The sequence below is a fragment of the Corvus hawaiiensis genome, chromosome 20, assembly GCF_020740725.1.
Source record: "Corvus hawaiiensis isolate bCorHaw1 chromosome 20, bCorHaw1.pri.cur, whole genome shotgun sequence".
Lineage (NCBI taxonomy): Eukaryota > Metazoa > Chordata > Aves > Passeriformes > Corvidae > Corvus > Corvus hawaiiensis.
The window spans coordinates 4,909,160-4,931,140 of NC_063232.1; the positions used below are offsets into that span (position 1 = coordinate 4,909,160).

The 21,981-nt window shown below is 54.7% G+C and overlaps 2 protein-coding genes across 4 annotated transcripts; both read right to left on the bottom strand.

Moving 5' to 3' along the window:
- Positions 1-1,220: 1,220 nt before the first annotated feature.
- Positions 1,221-8,753, bottom strand: SERPINF2 (serpin family F member 2). Of its 2 annotated transcripts, none has more exons than XM_048324431.1 (9): positions 8,648-8,753; positions 7,556-7,613; positions 6,884-6,940; positions 5,545-5,962; positions 5,110-5,253; positions 4,743-4,946; positions 3,752-3,894; positions 2,965-3,169; positions 1,221-2,275 (listed from the first exon to the last, which is right to left on the bottom strand). In XM_048324431.1, the coding sequence occupies exons 2-9, from the start codon at positions 7,607-7,609 to the stop codon at positions 1,950-1,952; spliced, it is 1,551 nt and encodes a 516-aa protein (XP_048180388.1). In that variant the 5' UTR covers positions 7,610-7,613; positions 8,648-8,753; the 3' UTR covers positions 1,221-1,949. The 2 variants fall into 2 exon arrangements, with proteins under 2 accessions (XP_048180388.1, XP_048180389.1); XM_048324432.1 differs by lacking the exon at positions 8,648-8,753 and adding an exon at positions 8,050-8,206.
- Positions 8,754-9,728: 975 nt separating this feature from the next.
- WDR81 (WD repeat domain 81) lies at positions 9,729-21,763 on the bottom strand. 2 transcript variants are annotated; one of them, XM_048324429.1, is made up of 11 exons: positions 21,650-21,763; positions 17,296-20,844; positions 16,970-17,077; positions 16,675-16,865; positions 14,696-14,886; positions 14,301-14,466; positions 13,995-14,160; positions 13,002-13,700; positions 12,701-12,846; positions 12,343-12,522; positions 9,729-11,439 (listed from the first exon to the last, which is right to left on the bottom strand). In XM_048324429.1, exons 2-11 carry the CDS (start codon positions 20,834-20,836, stop codon positions 11,113-11,115), a joined length of 5,715 nt encoding a protein of 1,904 aa, XP_048180386.1. In that variant the 5' UTR covers positions 20,837-20,844; positions 21,650-21,763; the 3' UTR covers positions 9,729-11,112. The 2 variants fall into 2 exon arrangements, with proteins under 2 accessions (XP_048180386.1, XP_048180387.1); XM_048324430.1 differs by having other exon boundaries at positions 17,296-20,847.
- Positions 21,764-21,981: the final 218 nt, after the last annotated feature.

Consider the following 21,981-nt stretch of genomic DNA (forward strand, 5'->3'; position numbering starts at 1 on the left):
ATTCATGGTTAGTGAGTCAGTCCTTCTCTTATGCCAGCAGATGGTGCAGACTATTCAGGGACGGAGGCTCCCAGAAGCGTTCTGCTCCTTCCTTTGAGGGAAGGCAGCCTTCCCAAGCAAGGAAAACACTGCCAGAAGGATGGCCCTTGGGCTCTGTAACTGCTGCTTTGCAGGAACAGAGCACCATCCTTTCTACTCAGAAGCTGAGGGGGTTTGGAAGCAGAAATTACTCTGGACAGGAGTTGCTTTGTTACGAGTTAGGTTCGTATTTTTAAGTGGTAGGATGGCTTGGTTGGGTGGAGGGACCACAAGATTCTTTTGATAGAATCAGAAAATGGTTTGGGTTGGAAGGGACCTTAAAGATCATCTTGTTCCACCCCCCTGCCATGGGCAGGGACACCTTCCACTATCCCACGTTGCTCCAAGCCTTGTCCAACCTGGCCTTGGACACTTCCAGGGATGGGGCAGCCACAGCTTCTCTGGGCACCCTGGGCCAGGGCCTCATGGGCTTTTAGGGCACTGCTGCACTGGAAAAAGGACCCATCTCAGGGGGTGTGATGGGCTCTGCCCATCTCAGACCAAAGGGAAGCTGTAACAGGACATTGTCTTTTGTCAAAACAAAAGCAGTGACATCCAGCTACAGGTGTCAAAATCTGTCCTCCTTTCCCTGGAAGCTGTCCCAGCCATCCACAGCATTGTGCTGTGGAGCCAGGAGTATCCCAGTGAAGAACAAATCACAGATAACAGATGCCAGATCAGCACCTTTGACCTTCTGAGCAGATCCCAGCAACTGTCAGGTTTTACCCAAGAGAAGGATTAAGGGCTGGTACATCCTTGCTTGTCCCTGCATTGCTGCTCACAGGCAAAACACCTTCCTGACCCTGTGCCACTGAGCTCATGCCCTAATTCAGGGAGTTCTGCCATCTCACAAAGCCAGCTCTGATCCACAGAGCATCCATCCCCTGTACACTTGGCAGGGGAGATGCCCAAAACTTGTTGGACTCGGTCCTTGGAGAGTCTTTACAGATTTGCCATTTCACCTCACAGCCCCTGTTGTTCCTTGTGACGAGGTGTAGCAAAAAGCAGATCCTTTGCCAGAGCCCCTCCTCTCTTTCCTTCTGTCATGCCCAGATTTTTTTCCGCCCAACCTTTGCAATTACTCAATTTCTGTGCCTTTTTCCTTTCTCTGTTGGGTCCTTCAATGCAACACCTTCAGCAAATACGTTCTGCGTTATTCTTTATTATTCTGCCAACATAAAAATTACTAAAAAACACTTTATAAAATATGCCTTGAAAAAATCTAGCATTACCCAGCCTCTAGAGGAAGGCCTGGAGAGAAGGATCCAAAGGGAGGGGTTTCCTACTGCAGAGCCTCCTACATCAGATCCAAGCAGCCAAGGAGTGGGAAAAGGGAATCTTTGAGAAGAGCCCATGCCTGGAAGTGGCTGTGACTCATCCTAGAGAAGACAACTGGTTTCTAGTCCAGTTGCTCTAGAGGTCGTTGTCTAGGTGGGCACAGATGGTTTTCAGAGGAACACTGAGGGAGACATGTTCCCAGGAACTGCGGAAGGAAGAGCCACATTAATACATCCCTGGCTGTTGTCCAAGCTGCCAGATGCTAAAGATGATTCCAGGCTACAGGGGACTCTAATAAGATCTTAATAAAGACTCTAATAACAGTCTGGGGACAAGAAAGTCTCCCTTCCATGACTGAGAGCCCTGGAAGGGAAATCCAGGCAGAACAAGCTTTTCAGGTTCAACAGAGGGGAGGCCCAGCCTGGAGAAGCTCGTCAGGGCTGGAATGGGCTATCCCAGGACTGGTCTCTAGGGATCTGTAAAGGAAAACAGCAAGGAATTGCCTCCTGTGGCCTCAGAGGGGCAGGAGGCCTCTCTCAGCTGGTCCAGAGGGTCAGGCAGTAGTCCCAGAACACTCAGGCTCTGCCCCTCTCTTATTTGGGCATGCGGTGCTCGTTGGCATCTGTGGCTTCACTTGAGTCCTGTGGCTCTCGGACCTGGGGGGCAGCGTCAGGGCTGGGGTTCTGGACACTGCCTATAAAAAGTGGGACCCCTGTTTCATCCTCAAAGATGATGAAGACAAAGGGCCTGTCGAGGCTGAAGACAGAGACTGAGCGTGACAGCATGACACTGGTGGCAGCAGATGCTTCCACCCCATCTTCTTTAAGCTCCAGGGTGGCCTGGTGCTGGACACTGGACACAAAGAGAGGCTCCTCTGTGATCTTCTGGAGATTTGGGCTCGTGAACAGCTCCTGGAGGCCTGCAGAGAAATGAGACCAAGTTGGTTCTACAAGCTCTGAGTTTTCTCAAAGCTGTCTGAAGAAAGCAATTCCCTGACTTGTTGCTCCATGTGCTGTCCACCATGGAGGACTGGAGAACTGACAGGCAAGAGAAACAAAAACTCCACCTCTTTAAGAGTAGCAGTGTAAGAACTTGCAGTCATCCTTAAAAAGCAGCAGCAAGTCTGAAGACTTTCTAGCGAGGCTGGAAACACTTTTACAGAGATTATTTTTTTCAAGCAATTCTTTACAAAACAAAGTGAACTCTTCAATTATTCTCATCTGGAAAGGCAGCACCTGGTGGTTTATTTCAGCTGCAGGTTTTGTGATCTGCATTTTCTCTGTCCTGGCCACTGTATTAAATGACAAATTCAGATACCAAGATTGATGCACAGGGGGAGGTTGGTCTTGGCTACAATAGGAAGAACGCGTAAAGACTGTGAGAAGCTGTGAACGCTGCCTGCTCTGTAGTATCATCCTGTTGGAGCAAAACATTTGGTGCCAGGCAAGCAAGGAGTAAGGAGGAGGAGAGGAAGAAGACATGGGAGAGTTTGGAGTTCTGGAGCAAGCTGTGAGGCACAGCTTTAGCAACAAGGGTGGCAGCTTTTGGTGTCAGCGAACAGATTGATCAGCTCCACTTGTTCTGTGCAAACCCTGCTAGAGGCCTTACCCATTTGGCTGAGAACCTGGTTGAGTTCCAGCTGGTAGTCCAACTTTATTTTGGGGATCTTCACTGTGGTGGGCACCTCTCTGGGGAAAAGCCTGCAGAGTTGTCTGTAAGGGAAGTTCTCCAGCACGTGAGAGGTGTTCCGGGTGTACCGGTTTGGTACGATGACCACAAAACTCACGTTACTCTTGAAGGGAAACTTGGCCACCTGGAAATAAAACCAACCAGAGAGGAATTTAGGGAAAAGGAAGGGAAGTCCAGAAAGTGATGCTTTTAATTTAGTCTTTTTCTAATTGGTCTACAGGGCCACTCCTGCTCTCGGATGAGAACAGCCTGGTGAGAAGGAGGGATCTGATTTCTCCAGAGGAGAATTTGTTGGAATAACAGCTTTAGATTTTAGTATTAGCCACTGGCTGGTAGAGATTGAGCACGTGGCAGAGTGAAAGCCCACATGCACAAGTTTGCCCCTCTCTGGGTTCTGAAGAACTCCAATAGCACATTGTCCAAGGGAATTCCTTTCCATATTTCCTCATTTATCTTTAACTCTGGGCTTTAAAATCCTATTAATTCCCAGTCAGTGGAAATATCTCTTTGTGGTTTTTCCTAGAGATTAGAAGTGAAGATCCAACATTCTTGCTGGAAGCAAGGACAAAGAATGATTATTAAATTTTTCTATGCTATGCCTGTTAAAAAAAAATTGGTTTTTTGGAGAGAATGCTTGCAGTTAGTAAAATACCACAGCAAGAGGAAATTCCAATGAAAATTTGCAGTGCTCCTGAGAGATCCCTACCTGAATATCCTGGGACTCCAGTGTAAACCAGCTTAGGGGGTACTGGTGGGCTTTCATCATCTCAACTGGGACCACGAACTCATGGTCAAGGTGGAATACATCTGGCCCAGTGAAGCTTGCATTAAACTTATTCCTCCAAAACCCTGTAAAAATAAAAGTTTTGAAAGTAACAAAGTTATATTTGGGTAGAAAACCAGAAACTGCTGAGCTGACACTCCTCCTATCTTGAGCTCTCTCACAAGGCCAGTAGTGACCAGGGAAGTAAAAATACAGCAAAGAGAAGTCAGAACCAAAGCTGGAAGAGCCCTAACAGCAGGAAACTCTTATCAGCCAGAGAGAAACTATGGAATAACAAAAGGAACATGGATTAATCCTCACGCCTCAGTGTGGGAGACTACTGAAGGCTATGGAGATAAAAGAAACTATGTTTGTGCTTTGAAAAATGGGGAGTATTGCCTCTGTGCTGCCTAGGGGGAAACACTGCTCCAAGACCAAGGTAAAACATTTGTAGATTTGCACTGGAAGTGTTTGGTCTGTGCACAGCCCTCAGGGAGTTAAAAAAGGAAGATGTGGCTGACCACTGTGCTGTAGTCAGACAGAAATCCACAGAAGCTGCCTCTGAGCTCTGTGGTGGGTGTGCAGTGAGCTGCTACAACCTGGTTCATCATTTAGGTTAGAAAAGACCTTTAAGATCACTGAGTAGATGAGCAGGGATGTGCCACTGCCTGGGATCCTGAATCGGGAGGCAAAGACACTGCAGGTCCCACCTGCTGCGTTCTGGCTCTGCTGTCAAGTAACATTTTTAGCACATGTGAAGCAGTTGGGAATCATTACTGTAAAGAAATCTAAGCAAGAGGAGCAGCAGATGCACAAGAACAAGCAGATTGCCTAGCAGGAAGCGAGGAGAGGAGATGCTGTTCAGCTACAGGGCTTGCAGAAAACTGGAGTTCTATTTCCTCTTGAAGAAATAAGGAAGGCCTGTGGAGCTCACCGTGGAAATAGACAGCGTTGAGCAAGAGCATCACTGTGTTTTCAGGGAGCTGCTGGAGGAAGGAGGGAATTTGCCCATGAGTTGCCTCCTTTACCCAATTGTTTATGGCTACGAGGTCGTCCTGACTGATCCCAGAAAGGGTCATGGGCTTTGCTCCATAGAATTTCTCTGAGTCCTCCAGGAACTTCTGTTTCACCTCAAACCCTGGCAAAGGGGAAGAATGATGGGAAAGGTTTGCTCAGCATGGCGTGACACTCCCCAAGAGGAGGAAATAGGGGAAATGGATGTCTCCAGTGTGCTTCCATCACTCTCTGTGACTGGGAGGTTTATCCTACACCAGTCCAGCCCCCCCTGTGCCACCTCTCACCTTTCTGCAGGTACAGCCGTGCCCCGAGGCTGAGGGTGGACTCTGTGAGCCTCCTGCGAAGGGTGCCCAGCATGTGGTGGAGGCAGGGCACTGACTCCAGGTGCATCACCTCCAGCAAATGCTTCTCTGTCTGATTTGCTGCTCCTAAAAATCAAATTCCTGTTAGGTCTTATGCTCATGGAGTGGAAAACGGGGACGTTACTCTGGCTGCCTCTTGTTAGAAACACGCTGTGCCTCACAAAAGAGGCTGGAGAAATCTGAGAGACGGAGCCTCAGAGGGCAGCTTCAATTGTAATCATGCCTAATTAAAGCTGCAGGAGCAAGGATAAGTGGAAGAGACTGTATTTCATTTGCATCTTGCTCACTGGTTGCTCGTGCCTCTGGGAGAAGATACGGGGAAGGGCAGGAAATGGTGGTTTTGCCACTAAGAATTACCCAGTGCCAGGTGAGACAAGGCCAGGGCGATGCTGAGGGGGGACAGGATCACGTTGGTTCTGTTGGACTCCAGCTGCACCTCTCTCAGGAGATCAATGCTGAATCTCATCAAGCCATCTGCCAGCCTCTGGCTCTTCTTCCAAGTCATCTCACAGCCTTTATCCCCAGCCTCTCCTTCCTCTTCAGAAGAGGCTTTTTCCTCAGGTGATTTCTTTCCACGACAACCCCCAGCCCCAGCTACGGCTTCGTCTTCTGAGTTCCAGTCATCCCTCGTGTCTGGCAGGGTGCTGGTGGATGCTGACATGGTTCCATCATTCTCCTGGAAGCTGTCATAAGTAAATTCTACCAGCTTTCCCTTTGGCAGGGTTGGGATGGCTCCCAGCGAATCCGACTGTACCATTCCAGCACTTTTCACATCCTGGGGAGAAACAAGGATAGCACTGGGAAAGCAGCAGCACAGTGACACCCTCATGGGCTTTTCCTGCACATCTAAACAGGCTGAGAAAACTGGAGAGAGCTAGACTCCTCTACTCTGGTGGTGGTTTTGCTTCAGTTTGCCTTTAACCCTGAGGATAATGACTTGAGGGAATGGCTTTGGGAAAGAGGAGGTCTTACAGCCTGTGAAAATGGACCCAGTGAGGGTCTGGCAGTGGTTCCTCCTCAGGAAAGCTCTCAGGAAAGCTTGAGAGCAAGACTCATGCTCAGCACATGTCCTGTCCCTTCAGCATTTACAGATCCATCATCCTCAGCCTTGATTTCACCTCCTCCCCTCACACATTTTAGCAGTGCCCACCTGCCTCACACTGCCCAGCCCCTTCTGCTGCTGTCACAGCCCTGATCCAGTCTGGCTCAATTCCTCCTCCAGGCATCTGTGTTTTCTTGACCTGTCTGTTCTATTCCATTCGTCTTCTCTCCAGATTTCCTCATTTTCCACTCTTCTAAGCTTTAGCCTTTAGCACTGCCACTACTCTCCTCACATTTGCATGGTCTGAAACATCCCAGGCTCAATGGATTGGATCAGCTACTGATCCTTCTCCCTGTCATCCTCACAGCTGGTGGTTTTCCTCACCTTTCTTTATCAATCAGAAATTAAATCATCCACCTGCCAGCCCCTGTACACACACCAGTACTGGTGTTAAACTCCATACTCTGCCCAGTTATTTAGGGTGGAGCTTCCAACCTGAACAAGCACAGCACTGGCAGCAGCAGGGAGTAAAGCCTGCAGTAAGATGGACTTTCTCATGGCACTGGCACTGCCTGGGCTCGTTCTATATCAGGAAAAACTGCAAATCCCACAGCATAACTTCATCTCCCTTGTGTGGAACCAGTCAGTGCTTACCCTCAGCTTCCCATCTTTGTCCAGGAAGAGACGCTGCTGGTCAATGGCATGTGCCAGCTATAGGGGAAAAAAATCAATAAACAAAGTCGGGTCCCTCTGAATTTCCAGAGTCTGTCTTCCCTGCTCCCACTGCAATCCTGGCTGTCGCAGTCCCCACAAGGCGACAGCACAGGCAGGATTTTGGGGTGCAGACCGAGGGGCAGTGGGGTCAGACATGCGGAGGTGGAAGTGAGGAGGAGCTGGGAGACACTGCAAACACTGGATTTGTTTAGAAAGGGGTCAGGCCAGTCTGGCACAGAACAATGGATCCTTTTGAGAGTGAGCAGTGGGGTTTTGCAACCTCAGTTCTGACAGGGATCCAGATTTAAAAAGGGGGCGGGGAAAAACCTGCTTTTCAAAAACCTCCTCTTAACTCCTGAAGGTCACGGTCACTAAATACAGTTGAGGTCAAGTTCCAAAAGAAAAGCTTCTACATAAATATGAATAATAAGAATATCCACAACTATTTCAGCTGGGTAGAAGATTAGAAACCTTGCTGGTGAACCCCCCCCCCCCCCCAGCAGTGTCCTCCACCTATCTGCCTTCCAGGCCTTTTCTGGGTGGTATTTGCCCCATGGTCTGGCTCAGGGAGCCACCACACTTCCCTTGCTCTTTGCTGCAGGAGCAACTTACCCGTGGGAGGCTGTGCAGAGCAGCCAGGCAGAGCAGCCCCCAGAGGAACCCCATATTCCTGGAAGAGAAGGACCAGCCGAGAGAGGAGTTATTTCCAGCTGTGAGCTCAGCCTATTCAGGTCTACAGGGAGAAAATTATCAACCTGGCCAAACAGGTTGGCACAGGAGCTCATGGAAAGCAAGAGGGAGATGAACAATGCTGCAAAGAAACAACACAGGGCTCCTGGGTCCGGTGCCAAGGCAGGGAAATCAGAGAGGAGCAGGGACCCGCAGTGGAGCTGCAGCCACAGCCAGGCTCCGCTTGGATCCTGCCTGTCTGACCCCGCTGCCCTGCTTTCTCTGGATTGCAAATGGTATTTCCCATATCAGTGCTGCACACACTGTGCCTCTGGAAGGAGACAAGAGCCTTTCTGCTCCTTTCCCATGGAAACCACTGAGATACAGGCGCAGCATCCTCAGGGGTGCGCCGGGCTCTTGGGAGAAGGGCTACTGACCTGCAGGTGCTCAGCAAGTGCTGTCTGGTAGGAATTTGCAGGTAGGAAGTGCAATACCACAGCAGTTTCCCAGCAATATGTCCTGGAAGGGGGAGTCCTCCCCTTCCCAGCACTCATCTTCCCCCCTTGCTGGCAAACCCCGCCTCTCCCACCTGCGTGCTCCAGTTCCAGTGTGGGACAGTGGGGCTTCAGGGTCATGGACAAAACCCCACCCATTCCCTGGCTAACGCTTCACCCAGCCACTTTTCCCTTTCAGACAGAAATTAAATACCTTCTCCTTCTCATAAAACCTCCATGCCAAAGCCCAGCCCCCTGAATGGCTTCCACACTTAATTCCTGGGGCTGCTTCTGCTCTCCAAGCAGTCCTTACTTCACCCAGAACTGCTGGGCTGAGATCCCACTGGCAGAAGCCTAACTTGAGGCCATCTCATTCCTCCCCTTTCCCTCACCCCAAATCCTGCAGCCACATACAACCCTAAATACCCCTTTCCTCCCTGGTGGTGCCCATCCTTTAACCCTCTGCCAAATTCACCCCTCCCTCCCCGAGGGGCATTGGAGGAGCCCTCATTTATATCAAATCCTTTCATTTGCCCCTTACCTGAGGTTGTTCGTGTCCACGTTGGAGCTGGCACCTGCTTTAGCCTGTCCAGCAGCTCTGCATGGGGCACACACAGCTCTTGCCCAGCCCCCCTCCCGGCAGCGACCTTCAGCACCACCCCCTGTTTGAGAATTTGGCAGGCAAATATTGACCTACAGCATCCGGCTAAACATTTGTTTGGGGGAGAAGAGTGAATTCGTGGTGCATTTGGAGATGGGGATGTACTTTTGGGCTGCTGTACCCTCAAGACAACGTTAACACTGAGTTTACCAGGTGCAAAACTCCCACCAGCAGGAGTAACTTGCAAGTGGCTCCACTTTGCACACACTCCCCATGCTGGGAATATTCTCTTTTATTCATAACCTTCAGTGAAAATGCAGGGCTCGGTGTTTATTGCCACAGGGCTTTCTGGTTTGGGAATTTTCTTTGCTGAACCCCCCAGCTCTTCCCTCCCTGCATCCCAGGGAGATGTGAGACACTGGTTTAACAGAGGGCAGGTGCCCAGGGCCCCGTGGCTGCACACAGCAGGGTCTGATGGCCAGGCTGGGCTGAGCCAAGAGCAGCTGGTCCCGCCCCTGGGGCACAGCACGCTCCAGAGCTCTCCCAGGGTAGCTAGTCCCAGTGTCCAGGGCATGCACACACCGCTGGGGCACGGAGCAAAAGTCTCAGGGATGGGCAGAAGTCCAGCAGTCCTGCCCTGTGTGGATTTGTGCCATAAGCAGAAGTGCTGCTGATCCTTCCTGCCTCTGTCCATGTCCTCAGTGGGAGAGGAGTCACTGAGGAGCAGCAAGGAGCACCAAAAGGATCTTCCAGTCATCCATTCCTTGCAGGAACTTCTTGGTTCCCAAGCTCACCCCAGACAATGGGTGACAGGTCTGAGCTCTGCAACCACATTTGGGATGTGCTGCTGCAACGCAGGGAGGTAATTGCCCTTGGAAAGCAAATCCTGTGCAGCAGAATCCTATCCGACATCCAGGGCTCCCCCAGAACACAAGAGGAGCCTGAAGGAGGAGGTGTCCCTCTGGCTGAGCACACCCAGCCCCACCAGCACAGAGCTTCCACACACACACACACCCAGCTCTGCAGCTCTCTCAAAGAGTTTATTAGAAGTAAATATTTACATCTATTGCAAATGGTTAATAGGCAACACGGGACTGAGAGCTCCCCTTGGGTAGGGAAGGGCAGCACTGGCCAACCACTCACCTCCCCAGCTGCAGGTGGCAGCTGGATGGAAGCCCTCTCCCCTCCCAGGACAACCCACAGCAGGCTCCTCCTCTGCCCAGGGTAAGAGCTTCCCGCTCCTGGTACTGGCTCTGGCTAGGCTGAAGGATGGAAAAGGGCTGCAATAGAAGTGAGGAAACTGCTTCTACTGGTGGGGCAAAGAGCACTCTCTGTGGCTTTGGGGTGGGAACAGCCAGTGCTGTCCCAAAGGGAAGGTCAAAGAGAGACCATGATGGATTCATGCCTCCTGCCTCACACCCTACAAGGGCAGGAGGGGACAAAACTGAGCACCTTTTTGCTGTCCTGTCTTCCCCAGGAGCCTGACCAGCTCAGAAGAAGAGGATTAGATGGATTTACTGAGGATCACTGCCAGTGCATAACACAAATGGCATTCCTCACCCCTTACCTCATCGTGGGATGCTGGGGCAGGAACCAACAACAGCCCTACCCCACTGCTCCAGAAGCCAAAATCCTCATGGAAGCATCTAGTTCTGGCCTCCCCAGAGAGTCACATTCCCACCCCAATCTGCCCCTCTGCAGCAGCCCATTCCTACAGGAACTGGCAGAGCAGATGGGGTTTGTGCCTTGGCTGGCTTCCATTCCAGTCCTTGCCCTGGAGCCAGCACGGCAGCAGAAGGGCTCTGGTGAACCTCTCCTCCTCCTCCTCCCATGCAGGCTCGAACTCAGCTGGCAGAACCTGAAGTTCACAGAGCACCACCTCCTCTGGGCTTTGAGCACCGACCATGGGAGGAGGAGATGCAGCTCCAAAGGCAGCAGTTCCCAGGCCCAGCTTCTGCCACCCCAGTGAGGCTGATCAGTGGTTCAGGAGAGGAAGGGAAGGGGAAGTGCAGGTGGCAGTAGCTAAACTGTTGTGTTTTGCCAAGGGGCACCTCCTACCCCTGAACTGAAGGGGGGAGGGTACCTGTGGTCCCTGTTTCTGTGGAGGGCAGCTCACAGGCCCCTGGGGATCAGGCACACGTGGTAAGGAAAGCTCCAGGCCTCTCTGCAGGGGTGACAGTGACCTACAATGCCCAATATCTCTCCCAGCAGCAGCGGAGGTTTCTCAGTTATGGCTTCTTTTCTTTTTCAAGATACAGAAAGAGGTTAGAGACGTAACAAGTACACCTCCCCCTGCATCCTCTGCTCAGAAACATCTGACTCTACCTCCTCCAAAAGCCACACTGCTGGCTTCTAGCTCCAGCACAGCACTGTGGGACAGCCACAGGCTGCCAGGCCAGGGGTCACTACGCCAGGAGCCGGATGATGCCGTTGTCCGAGCCCAGCAGGAGATGGCACTTTGTGGGCAGCACTGCCAGGCTGGTCAATGTACCCCGAAAGTTCTCTGAGCTCAGCTTGGTCGTGCTGGTGGGCAGGGCTGAGGACTCCAGCATGGAGTAGACCCCGATCTTGTTGGCCACAGTGCCGGTGACCACCTCATTACCGTAGAGGTCGAACGCGTGGATGGGCTCGGAGGCAGATTTGTAGTGGTGCAAAGGTTTCTGCTCCAGCTCCTTCCAGACAGTCAGGGAATGATCCGAAGAGGAGCTGATCAGCACGTTGCCCTCTGCAGCCTAGCAGGAGAGGAAAGGCCAGTGAACCAGTAAAAACCTGTAAAATTCCTGTAAAAACTCACAATCTGGTGCTGCACGTGAGAGCAGCAGGTGGCTGCAATGATCTAATGGTCACAATGCAATCCCTTAGGACTGTCCAAGCCATTTCCAAGCAGATGGTGGTACTGAGCAGCTTAGCAAGGCCTTGGGTGGACACTGCAAGCTAAAGGACGCTCTGGGAGCTGGCAATCTCCTCCAGGAGATGGGCTGTGCCTCTTTTCAACAACACCCTGATACACAACAATGCTCATTCATCATCTGATACTACTGCAGTGGGTAAAGGGATTATCATGCAGTCTCCCTCTCCACTAAATCACCTGCCAAACTATTTTCCTTCTCAGGAGAAGGAATTGAGAGGCTCTCTCACAGTTGAAAATATTGCTGAGGGTAGAAACCTGGAGCTGCTTATTAGCAGAGCTAGTGAGAGGGTAAACAACCCACACTGCTGAACTTTGTTTAACCCATGTTTGGGTCGAGGACACTGGAGACCCAGCACTGCTCCCTGGGGTGGGTAAATATGGACAAGAGTTACTCATTAGAGCAACACTCTCCCAGGGAAGCTGAGAGCCCCGTGGAGAAAGCAACACATTTGCTCCTTCACAGGAGCTGTAGCTCCTCCCTGCCCCTGCTGCAGACCTGCCTGGCAAGGATTGAAACCCAGGAGGGCTGAACTCTGGCAGCACGAGTTGGACCAAGAACAGCTGGCAGCAGCACTAACCATGGGGTAGGAGAGCTTGGGCAGCCTCTTAGGGACATAGGAAGGGATGAAGCAAGAATGGAGCACACAAGCCCTGCGGGAAGGATGCTCCACGTGGCCTCAGAGCATCGATGAGGCCCCACCTGGATCCCAGCTGAGCCCCTCACCTTGATCTGCAGGATGTCTCCCTCATGGGCAGGCCAACCCCGCATGATGAGCCCCGTCCTGGTGTCCAGCAGCACGATGAAGCCGGAGGAGAAGCCGGCCATGACGCTGCGGCCGCTCGGACTCACGGCCAGGCAGCGGATGAGCCCCGCGCTCGCCCCGCTGGCCAGGCGGAACTCATGCTGCAAGAGAGACAGTCCAGCTGGGGGATGTAGGTCAGGGGATCAGGCATTTAAGGGACAAGCTGGTTTCTGTGGAGCCATCACAGCTGGCTCTGGGATTTGGGCTTTGGGCCAGCTGGGATCCCATCATTAAGCACAGGGCAGGAGGAAGGGGACTCACAGAGCACCACACCCCTACCTGTAGTCCCGGCTTCCTGTGGTCGATGAACCTCAGCACGGAGTCTGCACTGGCCACAGAGATGCTGTGATAGGGAGGTGGCATGGTGGTCACAGCTGTGATGGGGACTTTGCTGTCTAACTCATCAAAAGTCCGCAGAAGTTTGCCTGTGAAAGAACAACAGACATCATGGCAGGACAAGGCACACAGCAGATCTCCAGTTCTGTGCTGGTTTTTAACAAGAGCCATCCAAACTCAGCACAGCCCCTGCCTGTAAGGGCTGGACCAGTTCCCTCCAGTTCCTCACCCTTTCCCTTCTTACCCGTGAACTGGTCCCAGATGTGCACGGTGCCATCACAGCTCACCACGTGCTGCGGTGCCTCCAGCTGGCTCACGTAGAACACAGATTTCTTGTGCTCAGCGTAGGTGAAGCGCGGGGGCACCTCGCTGGTGCCATCCCCGTAGTTGTACAGGGGCCAAAGCCTCACAGTCTTGTCCTTGCTGCCACTCAGGAAGAAATCCTCGCTGCTCAGCGGTGCCACGCACTTGATGGCCCCGGAATGCCCTGAGAAACTCTGCAGCTTGATCTGGTGGAAGTGGAAGCGGGGGTCGTGCTGGCTCACCCCGATCTCGTACTGCCAGTAGGCCAGCCAGTTCCCACACAGCATGTGGGTGCTGCGGGGGAGGTCGTGCTTCAGGGCGTTCTCCTCGCTGGATGAGCTGGGAACGAATCCATCAGTGCCAGCACTGAGGCGGAGCAAGCCAAGACCCTCCCGCTGCGTGTCCACGGGGACCTGGATGCGGTTCCCCACCAGCACGCTCCCAAAAGTGCCAGAGTGAGTGTCCTCCTGGGGGCTGGAAAAGGGCTCAGCCCCTCGAGTGTCTTGGTCTGAGCCCACCACACTCGGTGTTTGTTCCAGGCCAACAACCTGCAGGTTGCTGGGGTTCACGTTCTCCAGGTGGAGGCTGGCCAGCTTCTCAACCAGCGAGTGGTTGGGCACAACCGTCCGGATAACGTCACCTGAGGAGACAGAGACAACGTGGCTGCCAGGGGAGCAACGTCCTCATCATCATCATCATCACCCCCCTCTGTACACCCCTGAACAGGGTCAGCACAAGGCTGTGGACACAGCATCCCACATCTGCTCCCAGCTGAAGCTGAAGTGGCCTCCCAGCCCAGGAATCAGCCCAAGCCATGCTGTAGAAGCTGTGAGTTTCCCCCAGAAGCCCTGTGAGCTGTGATTTCTCTGGAGTTCAGGCCCAGCATGCATGCCCAGAGCACGGAGCTCCCTCACAGCTGGTGGCCAAGGCGTACCGAGCAAGCAGGAGAAGGGGATGTAGGTGATGTAGGCCATCTCGGGGTTGAACACCTTCTGTAACTCCACCAGCACGGATGGATCCAGGGCCAGCAGCTTCCCATCCGAAAGGGGCACCTCCATCACTGGCACTTCACAGCTGCCCAGCGACTCTGCTGTCAACCCCTGGACAAGAGAAACAAGATCACATAAACCCCAAGATGAGATGCTCTTACCACACAATTCATTACACAAACACAGCCAGGTATGCCCACCACATTCCCACATCTGGGGGAGTGCAGGAGGGCCCCTCCCACATCACTGACCTGGTCCTGCAGCTCCTGCAGCAGCGAGAATGCCCTGAAGAAGTTTCTCACTGTGTCACTCAAGTGCTGCTGCACCATCTCCTGCCCAATCCGCAGGCAGATCAAGGCAATGAGGCTGATTGTCTTCACACACAGGGCAACACGGGCCTGGGCTCCGCTGGGGAAACTGAAGAGGACATCCATCAGCAGCCTGCCCTCCACGTATCCCTTTTTCCCATCCTCTGCCTCATGCTTCCTGCCTTTTCTGTGTTATCAGGATGCTTTCAGCAGTGTGCCAGTGCAAGGAGACACACATCAGGGCAGAAACACCCCTCCCCCCCCAAACCTGGGAGCATTAGGGCCCCCACAGAACCCTTCCCAAATCCCTCATTTTGTGCTGATCCTGCAGCACTTACCCGACAGCTGGCGAAGTGAGGAAGCCCAGCACTGGGAGCAGCACCTCCTGACTGATCTTGGGGAGGATGTCCATCAGTGTGGTGTCAGAGAGACACACCACGATCTTCTGTGTCAGTGTCACAGCGGCCAGGAGCCCGGCCTCCTTCCGGCTGTTCAGCCGGACACCGCCGGAGCCACCGCCGGGTGCAACCTGTGAAAGGGACTCCTTCAGGGCCAGGGCCACCACCTCCCCAGCAGGACACAGCAAAGGTGACCCCAAGGTCGCCTGAGCTCAGCCTCAAACCCAGCACAGCACTGCTGGTCCTGGAAGAGGAACCCGAGCATCAAATCTCAACAGCAAAACGTGTCTGGCACTCAAGGGATGAGCCCAAAAACTGACAGACACTTGTCAGCACAAGAGATGAGCCTGGGGAAAATGGGGAATGACACCCCCAAGCTCACAGGTTTCCTCTGCAGAGCATCTCCCTGCACAACATTCCCACAGGTGGGAACCTCAGAAGGGAGAGTGACAACCCCACACTGGTCCAAACCATCCTGGACACCCCAGAGCATCATTTGCCAGCACAGAAAGAGGGGAAAGCTCTTACATACACACAATTTAAAAGCAAGAATCGTTGTCTTCATCCCACAGTGTGCAGAGGAACAGTCCTTGCATGAAATATCCAAGCACAAATTATGGGCAAAGCCGCTGCTGACTTCTAGAAATCCAGCTGCTAGTAATTTCATGAGGCAGAACTGCACATCCTTTTTCTGCTGACAATGTACTGCTGCTGTTATGGCAGTGCCAAAGAGTTAGTAACATCAGCAGCAACACTAAAATATTTCTTTCTAGATTGTCCTGTTTCCTAACTCCTAGACAAATCAAACACCCAAGAAAGAGAGCCAGTAACAAAACCCACAGACAATTCCCAGTTTCCTGCTATATTTCTTGTACACCTGCCATCTTCCAGCTCATCACAGAGGCTCTTCCTCTCACAAAATAGCCACCCTGCCAAATCCTGCAAGAAGGATTGACTTTATCCTATTTGTGACCCGCAAGTTCCATCGCTCCAGTATCAGGTTGCCAAATGCTGTTTCACAGGGGTATTAATCCCCTCTGTGCCCCCAAGCAATGATCTTAGGAAAGCAAAGCAGAACAGCTGGAGCTATGATTGCAACTGGGTGGAGAATCATTTTGCTGAAAAATGGGATTTTTTCCCCTGAAAAACCTCCCCTTCAACACTGGAAAAACTGACAATGCCTTTTTGTTTTCTTTAAATGAACAGCTGTGGCCTCTTTCCCTCTATGTTTAAATTATCAGAAAGCTACTGAAGTTTTCCATTTAAACAAGAATCCATAACCGAAGTGTTTACAACCACTAAAGAGGGAGCAATATGAAAAATAAGCCTGTTTAAAACATTCAAAACCTTTTTCTTTTTAATGAAAAATTAAGTTTTTCAACCAGCTGCATTACACATTTCCTCCTTGCTGTTCAGCTACGAATTTCAAGCTGTAAAGTTAGTGAGCCTTGCCAGTGCTTTTTAGATAGCTGAAAACCCGTTAGCCTCCCCCCAGTTCACCCCTATCTACCCACACAGACCTCTGTGAACACTCACTCCAGCCCAAGCTGCTCCTCCTGCCTGTTATCACAATCCCACCCTTGTGCCAGCTCTGTTTGGGCACAGTCACCCAGAAAAGTAGAAGAAAAGCTTTTTCTCTGGTTTCACAAGGTCTGACAGGGAAAGAGGGGTATGAACGCAGCTGTGTGCTTTGCTGGGAGCAGTCTGGAGCTTGTGGCAGGAGGTAAAAGTGCCTCTCCTGTCCTTCTCAGCCAACACAGCCAGAGCTGCTCAGCCCACACTGGCCCAGACAGAGCCCAGCCAAGCTCAGTTTTTATGCAGGAGGCTCCTGGTGAGGCTGGACTATTTTTTTTACACCCTCCCTTCACACCTGGACACAGCTCTTGCCCCAACACAGAGGAGAAAAAGGCAATACTGACCAGGTAGCTGATGTAGGGCAGGTACTGGTAGGTGAGGACAGGCTCTCCATACAAATATGCCACGTGCACGAGGCAGGCCAGCACTGGCTTGGACACCTGATCTCCCAGCACGGGCCGTTTCTGGTAGATATTCCCTGTGCTCAGGGGACTGTTCTCGTCGCTGCTCGGTACAAACTGCTGCCTGGTCGGGCCTGCCCAGAGAACACATCATGAGCTGAAGCAGCAGCCACACCCAAGCCACCAGCAGACAGATTGGGGGCACAGCCCACCCTGGGACCCAGGGAAGAGGCATTACCGACGTAGCAGGACGTGAGCAGCCGGAGCAGGTTCCTGGCGATGAAGCGGGACGTGACGGTCGGGCCCAGCTTGGCCGAGAGCCACCTCACCATCTTACAGGCTGTGTCTGCAAAACAACAGCAGTCACAAGGACAGCGCCCAGCATGGCACAGATTAGCTACCAGCCTCTGCTGCCCCAGCCCTGACTCTCAGATCCACATGCAGACCTGGCCTCTTACCCTGGTTTCATCCCTGTCCCCAAGCTGGGGTCACAAACACCCCCAAATCTAGACCCGCTTCTCCCCCAGGCTCTGCCCAACAACCTGGATGCTGGCAGGGTCTTACCCAGCAGTATGGTCTGCTCTTTGTCATCAGAGTGGTCTGGCAGCTCCTCTCCCTCCCCATCCTCTGGCTCGCTGCTGTCATCAGCCAGGGTGACATCCACGGAGGCTCCAGCAGCATCCACGACCACCGTCAGCTCTGCATCGACCGCCGCGTCCTCGTGCTCCTCTTCCTCATGCTCCTCTTCCTCCTCCTCCGACTCCTCGCTCTGCTTCAGGTCCTGGCTGCTGTCCATTGACTTCAAGCTGCTCTTGTCCTTCTGGGAGTCCCCATCAGCAGGTCTGTCCTCGCCCAGGGACACCTCGCTGGCGCTGCTCTTGTCACTCAGCCGGCCAAGGCTGAGCGATTCCTGCTCCTGGGGCTGCAGGGATTCCCCGACGTAGAGGCCACTCTGGAAGTCCTCGCCCTCGGGCAGGTAGGCCTGGTCGTGGAAGCTGACCCCAGAGGTGTAGTCCAGGAGGTCGAGTGCAGCAGAGCTGTGCTCCACGTCCATCTTGATCTCCTCCCCAAACACACACGACATCGGGCTCTCCCCTCCGCTCTCATCGTCCTCAGCGGTGCCGAGGAAGGATTTGCTCTCCTCCCGCGAGCTCTCGATGCCCACGAGGATCTGCAGGATGTGGGGCAGCAGGTTCAGGAGGAAGGACTGCAGCCCCAGGCGCACGATCAGCTGGGCCACAAAGCAGTCTGTGTACAGGTAGAACCTGCCGTGGCGGGAGCAGGGCGTCTCGTAGGCTCCGATCAGGGGCTTGAGCAGGTATTTATTGGCGTTCTTGGGCCCGAGGGATTTAGCTATGGGTTCAAAGAGGTACCACGCTGCGTAGACAGCGGTGTTTTCCTCGGACATCAGAGATAATATGAAAGGCAGAAGAATCTCCAAGCCCTCAGGAGTGATTTCAGAAAGGATCCCCTCCAGCTGCTGCCACAGCTGGAAAACAAGCTCCCGGCCTTGCCCTTCATCCTCGATCTTCTTTGCCTGATAGGTGAAAATGAACTTGTGCAGCGCTGGGAAGTACGTGGGGAAGGGGACGATGGAGCTGAAGGGGCTGAGGAGCTGCGTGGGACAGGGTGGGGGGAGGCCCTGGGAGATGGGTTTGTATTCAAACAACTGCACCGTGCTCTTGCCCAGCTTGCTCTTCAGAAGCTTCTCCACGGGCACGCTGAGCTGCAGCAGGACGTGCAGCACGTGCTGCAGCGGGGCCGGGATCTCCTTGGGGTGGTAACGGCAGAGATTCCGCACCATCAGGAACCGCTCCAACAGGGATGCGTCGGGCTTCGAAGGACGCAGCCTCGGTGCAAATATAATCTCAGCTACCAGAACACCCAGAGCTTGCATGTCCCTCTGGAAGAGGTCTGAGAGACCCAAGGGTGGCTCTTCCCACGGCTGCTCCATCAGCTGCATCTCGCTGCTTAAGCCTTTAACCAAGAAATTGTCCAGTTTCTCCAGTTCCTCTAGGGCCTGGAGCGGATTGAAGCCCTCAGGAAGTGCGATCTTCATGTCAAGCTGATCCACAGCACCTGTCTTGCTCCGACGGAGCGGTCGGACCCCTGAGGATTTGCTGTCAGTGGCATAAGCAGGGAGGGTGGAGGGCTGTGCTGGAGGCACAGTGGCACAGGGCTGGTCAGAGGCTCTACCAGGAGCAGAAATGGAATCCAGGGCTTCTGTGCCTTGCTCCAAATCATCCTCACCAGCGATGGGTTTCTCCCCAGACCAGGTGGTTTCACTGGGAGTAGCCTCCAGGACCAGCCCGTTGATCGTATCTGTCACCTGGCCTTGGATGTCCTCCAAAACCACAGTCTCCCGGATGTTCTGGAGCAGAGGCCGGACAATGGCTGGAGCTTCAGCAGGAGTGTAGGCAGGTCCCACCATGCGCCTGGGATGGGGCTGGTCAAAGAGCTGCACGACCCCGTAGGTCGTCAGGTGCGTGTGGTTGTCAACCAAGTGGAGGCAGACGTTCTTCTCCTTGACTGCATCCTTCCCCAGCAGCTTGTAGCCAAACGTGAGGTCAATCCAGTGGTGCAGGTCCTGGGAGACCTCCCAGCTCTCCAGCAGCATGCGGTGAACCTCGATGAACTCCTCGTAGGAGCTGCACCACGACGGCACGTCCAGGTCGGGCATGTCCGGGTGGATGGATCGGAAGATGGTGGGGTCTGTGTAAAACTCTGGGATGCACTCGTCCGGCGTCCAACTCTGCATGCGCTCCATGCTGGCTGGATACTCGTTGGGCTCCCACTGGGACCTCACGTGGCAGCACAGCACCGCCTTGGGTGTCCTGCGGGCCGTGTACACGTAGTAGGTGATATCCGAAAGGACGTCGGAGATGTGATGGGGGACGTGGAGCTGCTCCCCACTCGACCCCCCCGCAACAAACGCCTGCTTGGTCATCTCATAGGTGAAGTCCAGCTGCTTGTCCCCCTTGTTGAGGCGGAACTTGGATTTCCTCAGGTCTCTGAACTTGCCGTTTTTCGTAGTGAAGTCCACCACCCACGGAAGAACCGGGTGGTAATTGGGGTCTCCCATTCTCCTCCCAGCCAAGCTGTTCAGATGCATAAGGTAGTCGAAGTTGCTGACCTGCCCGTGCACCCACTGCAACACCAGGTCTCGGAGGTCCTTCTGGCAGGCACTGCATGTCACCTCCTGCCTTTGCACGCAGCTTTGCTCGCTCACTTGTTCCAGACCACCCTCCAGACTCTCTTCCTCCTCCCCAGGTCCCTCGTACCCCCTGAAGTTCACACGCAGACGGCTGCACAGCTTCTCATCCACAGCCACATCCCGAAGGGAGAAATCTCCACAAGCCAGACCCGCCTGGTGACAAGCCCTCATGGCCTGCAGCACGTGGAAGAGGAGGAAGAGGATTTTGGCATGGCTGTTGGTCAGCTTGGCCGGGCTGAAAGTCACGACGTCGTGCAGGCAGTACTGCACATAGGGGTAGATGATGTACAGCACGTCGGCCGACTCCAGCAGCGCCTCAGCCTGCAGCATATTGGGGCACAAGGGCGCACCTTTGGCCACGCTCTCCTTGGCAGGGGACATGCCAGGCACGTTCCTGCCCACCTGGAGGACCGGGCAGCCGTAGGCTCTGTGCAGGGCAGCCCGCAGCGCGTCCAGCGCCGGCACCGTGGGCGGCGCGCCCGGGCGCCGGTAGGGCCGCGCGTACAGCCCGTGAGCCCGGCCCCACAGGTTGTGGTAGTTCTGGCTGGCCACGCTCTGCATGAAGCCATGCAGGGTGTCCACGCTGCTGCCACAGCGCTGGTCAGGGGGCTGTGCCCGCAGCGGGTACCCCAGCCGGGCCTTCCGCAGCCCGTGGATCTCCACCCGCATCCAGCCCGCCGGGAGTTTCTGCACCGAGTGCTGCAGGAACGTCCTGACCTCCACCTCGCTCAGCCCCTCGGGCCGTGGGCAGGCTACCGGCAGCACCCGGCGCTCCTTGAGGCTCTGCAGCCATTTTGCCGGGACAAAGGCAGTGACGTGGGTCCTCTCGGGGGCCAGCTGCCGGCGGTCAATGTTCAGGTCCTTCTCCACGCTCTGCAGGAAGCCTTCCATGCTGGATTCTGCTGGGAGAAAGGTGGTCCAGACAGGCTGTGAGCAAGCAGACAGGGGAAGAAATACCCTGCCCTCCCCAGTCTCACTTCCCCATTGGCACCCAAGTGAAAAAAAAAGTTGTTTTGAGGAGCTTGGTCACTCTGTCAGTGTGTGGGGGGTGAGAAGGGACCAGCCCTGGCTGTGAGGGACAAGGTGGGAGCTCTGCAGCCAGGCAGGGGGACGTGGTGGGGCTTCCACAGCCCCAGGCTCAGGGAGGGCGACATGATGGGGACTTGCACATCCAAGTGTTGGGGGAAGGGACATGATGGGACCTCTGCAGGCCTAGGGCTGGTGTGGGGACACACAACGGCACATCTACAGCGAAGGAGTGCGTGATGGCACCTCTTCAGCCCCAGACTAGAGGGACACAACGGGACATTCACAGCCCTAAGAACTGAAAAGGAATATGATGGGAGGTGGAGGGGCACATCTGCAGCCCCGGGGCTGCCGGTGGGGACACAATGGCACCTCTGCAGCTGGAGAGGGTACACGATGGAATCTCTGCAGCATAACCCCCACGCTGGGGACACAATGGGACCTCTGCAGTCCCAGGGTCAGGGAGAGGGGCCACGGGTGCGACGCAGAGGATGCTCACAGCAAGGAGCACCTCCCAGGAACAGAGCCACGGCCACGGCCGGCCAGACGGCCCCGGCCCCTGAGGGCCCTCACTACCGGCGGGGGGATGACAGAACCGGGCTGCGCCCCGCGGGCCGGTCCGGGGAGCCCTCACCCCCCCCCGAGGGGTCCCTCACCGCCCCGGCGGCCCCGCGTTACCTGGCAGCGGCGGCTCAGCCGCGGCGGGCAGCGGCGGGGGCGGCCCCAGCCATGTTGGTCAGGTGACGGCGGTCACATGCGGCCGCCGCGCCGCCATGTGCGCGGGGGGGGCCGGGCCGCGCTCCCCGCCGGGGCCCCGCGGGGCCGGGCCCGGGCTCCCTCCAGCGGCCGCAGGGCGGGGGGGCCGGGGCGGCTGCGCAGGGCCCGGGCGCGGGGCCGGTGCTGGGCATGGGCAGCGGCGGCGCGTGACGCGGCGGCGGCGGGGCGTGACGTCAGCGTGACGTCAGAGGCGCCCCGGGCTGTCAGCTGGAGCCGGGCGAGCCGCGCTGACG